The 4701-nt window shown below is 31.7% G+C and overlaps 1 protein-coding gene across 1 annotated transcript; it reads left to right on the forward strand.

Annotated features, from left to right (window-relative positions):
- Positions 1 to 1735: 1735 nt before the first annotated feature.
- Positions 1736 to 3902, forward strand: LOC107839759 (transcription factor MYB61). The gene is made up of 3 exons (XM_016683383.2): positions 1736 to 2177; positions 2299 to 2428; positions 2574 to 3902. The coding sequence occupies exons 1-3, from the start codon at positions 2045 to 2047 to the stop codon at positions 3571 to 3573; spliced, it is 1263 nt and encodes a 420-aa protein (XP_016538869.2). The 5' UTR covers positions 1736 to 2044; the 3' UTR covers positions 3574 to 3902.
- The last annotated feature ends 799 nt before the right edge of the window (positions 3903 to 4701 follow it).

Here is a 4701-nt window from a genome sequence, read left to right on the forward strand (position 1 = left end):
GTACTCAAGTAGTATTCTGAATTCAGAATAGTACAGCTATGTCATTGTCATTGTCGGTTGTATATATATAGATGAAAAACACACCGTTTATTTGTTTAATTTAAAAATAATTTTGATTTAGTCACACAAATGATTAAACGACAAAATTATTTTTTCTTTTTCTCATAATTGGGAAAAAATTAATCCTCGAATAAACAATCTTTAGAAGGAAAAAAAAAAAAATCACAATCAATCATGGGAAATGTTTGAGAATTCTTTGCTTTCTTTATCTCATTTGATTCTGTGTACAAAAAAAAATGATAGGGGAGTTGGTGGAATAATATGATTTTCCAAGAGAAACTGGAAGATACCATCCATGTTCCTAGAAAAAAAAAATATTGGAGTATTATCTTTCACTTTTAAAATTATTCATTAAATATTAATGACGATATAGAAAGAGATTATAATCAGTTCACAAAAATGATTCACGGACCAATACAGCAAAAGAAGAAAATAGAAAAGACAAGTTTATTATTTGAATTCCACCTGGCCCAGATACATATAAAATAATATTGTGATTACAGTTTAATGGAATTTTATATTATGTCAATAATGAAATATTGTGATAAGAGTTTAGGGAATTTTATATTATATCAATAATGAAAGACGAGAGAATGTATAATGAGAGAAGGTTTTTCCTAACGATTAATTAATTTAGTTTACACTTTACCCTCATTGCTAGCTTTAACCAATCATTGACATTTCAAGTATGCAAACCCCTTTAAACTTGTTCAAATACTATAATCCATTTTTTATGTTTTGGAATCTTTGTGATAAAACTAACTCAAAATTAATTAGTACTCCCTAAGACTAAATGATTTGTTGTATTTCTCTTTTATACGTTAGTCGTCACTTAAAATAATATTAATTAGAATGGATACATGTATTCTATTGAGGTATTTGTATTTTCTACAATAATTGTTACTAACGCTAAAATAGAAAAAAATATTGTTTGACTTAAACTTTTAAAATAAAAATAATTTGAGATAACTATTTTTAAGAATTACTGAAGATAATTTGAGACGGTGGGAATAAGTTTATTTGAACACATAACATCAACCTCAATGAATTTCTTATCTTAAACAACGTCATCAAAATTACAACTTGTCTCAAATGATAATTTAATTTCTAACAAAGACTTTACGAACAGTACTAGTTATTGCAGAAATAATATTGTGGCCATGAAATAAATATCTGTCTTGGTGACCCACGCAAGTGCTGTCAAACTCATTAATTTCTCAAACCCCTTTGATAAGACAAATGCAAGTCAGAATATTGGAGCTTCATTTCCAATTTTCAAATATAGTAAATTAAAGGCTAAAATAGAATTTTAAAGAAAAGAAGGAATGATGGGAAAAATCATATTAGTAGTAACAAATTTATTTGTAACACTTTCTTTTTGATTTGTCTTGTAAGAAAATCAAATTTTCATAATTAAAAATAATTTAATTTTAAAATTTAATAATTCATACCTTTATAAATATTAAAAAGATTTGTTTGTACCGATTCAAAATTCTCATTTTTTTTCTTTTGCATTTTGTGTCAACTCATATAACAACTACAATAACATATGCCCAGTGTAGTGCCACAGAATTGATATGAAGAAAGTAGTATGTATACAGACCTTACTTGTAGCTTGAGACTATGCTCTCGATAGACAACTTATATAGTGTCACATAATTTAAGACGGTGGGAAGTATTTATTTATTAAAAGAAACTCAACAAATAAACCTCAAAAATCAAATCATCTGCTGAATACGACCTTCTTTATAAGGCTCCTCCACCCTCCTATCCATTTCATTTTCCACAGCTTCAACTCTCCTTCCTAACTCTCATTACATCATTTTCTCTCCCTCTCTCTAAACTTTCTTTGCTTATTAGCAAGAGAAAAATAATATAATCAACAAGCTTCACTTAGTATACTCAACTAAATTTTTTTTGCAAATTTTGCTTTCTTTTTTTATTTTTATTTTAGACTTTTCTTTCCAGCATTGCAAAACATCTCATGGGGAGGCATTCTTGTTGCTACAAACAGAAGTTAAGGAAAGGCCTTTGGTCACCTGAAGAAGATGAGAAACTTATAAAACATATTACTAAATTTGGTCACGGCTGTTGGAGCTCTGTCCCTAAACTAGCAGGTGCCCGCACTATATATCACTACTTGAAAATGCATGTTGAAATTGAAAAAAAATTACAGTACTTATTCTTTTTCGCATTTTAATTTCTTGTTAGTGATTTTGTTTTTTTGAATGGTGGCAGGTCTTCAGAGGTGTGGAAAAAGTTGTCGGCTGAGGTGGATTAACTACTTGCGACCTGATTTGAAAAGAGGAACATTCTCACAGGATGAAGAGAATTTGATCATTGAACTTCATGCAGTTCTTGGGAACAAGTAATATACATATCCTTCACAAGAATAGTACAATTTGATTCTTTTTTTCTAGAAAAAAAGTACAATTTGATTCATTTCCATGATGTTATAAATACTTAACCTGGACTGACCTTAGTGTTTTTTTTTTTTTTTTTTTAATTCGCAGGTGGTCGCAAATTGCAGCTAGATTGCCTGGAAGAACTGATAACGAGATTAAGAATCTGTGGAACTCGTCAATTAAGAAAAAGTTAAGGCAAAGAGGGATTGATCCAAATACTCACAAGCCACTTTCTGAGGTTGAGAGCGAAGAGAAAGCGTCGGCAAACAGTAACAATAAGAACAATGACAAAGTTTCTGAAAGTTCAAATAATGAGTTCAATTTTGTTGAGGCTCATGAAAATGGATTCTCAACAGAAAAGGGTATAAATAATATGGAACGTTATCCACTTATCGATCATCAGGCCAATAATATTGCCCCACCAACTCATGAATTCTTCACAGCCAATTGCAAGTCACCTGATTTGTCTAGTTATCTCTCCTTTCACAATTATAGTCCCAACACCAATATTCTCTTCAATACCAAAAACTCTTCTTCTGACAATATGGTATCTGATCATCATCAGTTCAATTGTAGCACCTTGCCAAATGCGACCTTTTCCACTATGTCATCGAACTCGATTCTCAGTACATCCCCGTTGGCACGTACTTTTAATATCAACAAGTTTCAGAATTGGGAAGCATGTACTATCAGCAGCAACGGCAGCAACAACAGCAATGGCAGCAGTAACAGTATCGAATTACAAAGCAACTGTTCATTCTTCGACAACAGTAATGCTGCTGCTGCTGCTTTCACTTGGGGATCAGCGAGCGCAGCAGCAGCAGCAGACGGTTCTGGGAAACAGGAGAGGGAAGAAATTAAATGGTCCGAATATATGCAAACCCCGTTTTCACTAGGTGTTAATAATAACACAATCCAGAATCATCATCATGAAATTTCTCCTCATCATCAAGATTTGTACGACGGCGAAACAAAGTCTGAGACACAATTCATGACACATGGCACATGGCTTCAGAATCAAACGCCGCAGACTTCTCTGCAAACTGCTGATTTATACAGTAATAATAATTTCCAAAGGCTCCCTGCCGTCTTCGGTCAATTCTCTTAGCCCATTTTCAATGGCTAATTATCAAGCTCACTTATTATGGACGTACGGTTACTTAATTCGCTACAGGTGTGTGCTATAGAGTTTTTATTTTTATTTTTTATTTGGCTTCTTAATCTGTACATAGGTCTTACACATATTTCCCTTTGTCTCAACACTCGATAAAAATATTGGAAAGTTTGTTGATCATCCTCCTTTAGTGGATGGCATATGATAGTATATGTACCTTTTATTTTTCTTTTGTGATTTGTAGATCTTTTTATTTACAGTTGTAATTCTGTTTGTTGATTAAGCAATATTCAATCAAAAAGTTTTATGGCTTTTCTAGTTTTTACCGTTGTAAGCACTTATGTATTCCTAATCAAACCAAAAAGAATCCTTTGCAGATAGCGACTATCTCTATGATATATAGTCTAAATGGGTGTCTATCCTTGTCTCCTACAGATGGAGATAGTTTTTACTTTTTAACAGTCTTTAACTAATGAGTAATTTTCAGACAAATCATTACATATGTCTGCATGTTGTTCATGAAAAAAAATATTAGGAAGAACGAGGTCAACTAATTACATGCAAAAATAGTACTCTCTACACTTCATTTTAGATGACACTATTTATATGTGAAAAATTTAGGTTGAGATTCTCATTTCATACTAATTAATAGTATATTGTTACAGCTATAAAAAAAAAAATGCCATGGCGCGTTTAATAGAACAAGTTCTAAGGGGTCGTTAACTGGTTGGGAAAGAGTTATCTTGGGATTAGTTGGCACCATGTATATGAGATAACTTATTTCATCACTATTATGTAAATGGTGGGATAAATAATTTCGATACTAACTAATATCTCACACCAAACATGAGATAAAATGATCCTTCATTTTATCTCGGGACTATTTATCCCTTGTATCTAACGCCAAACCACCCCTAAGAGTACAAAATGTAACAAAAGTCTATATGTTTTTCTCAATTTCCTGTCTAGTCAGACATGGCTGTTAAAAAAGTATTAGAGGGAGTACTTTCCACTAAAGAAAAGAAAGGGAAAAGAGTGAAAAACATCACAAGTTTAAAAGACTAGCTATTTAGTCAAAGAAAAAGGATTAAGAAGTTAATTTCAATGCACTACTATAATGTC

Source organism: Capsicum annuum, chromosome 8 (genome assembly GCF_002878395.1).
Source record: "Capsicum annuum cultivar UCD-10X-F1 chromosome 8, UCD10Xv1.1, whole genome shotgun sequence".
Lineage (NCBI taxonomy): Eukaryota > Viridiplantae > Streptophyta > Magnoliopsida > Solanales > Solanaceae > Capsicum > Capsicum annuum.

Bases quoted from the DNA above. Each gene is read 5' to 3' on its own strand.
- LOC107839759 (XM_016683383.2), top strand. From the start codon at position 2,045: ATGGGGAGGCATTCTTGTTGCTACAAACAGAAGTTAAGGAAAGGCCTT. The intron at 2,178-2,298 runs GTGCCCGCACTA...GAATGGTGGCAG, and splicing joins CTCTGTCCCTAAACTAGCAG to GTCTTCAGAGGTGTGGAAAA. The intron at 2,429-2,573 runs GTAATATACATA...TTTAATTCGCAG, and splicing joins CATGCAGTTCTTGGGAACAA to GTGGTCGCAAATTGCAGCTA.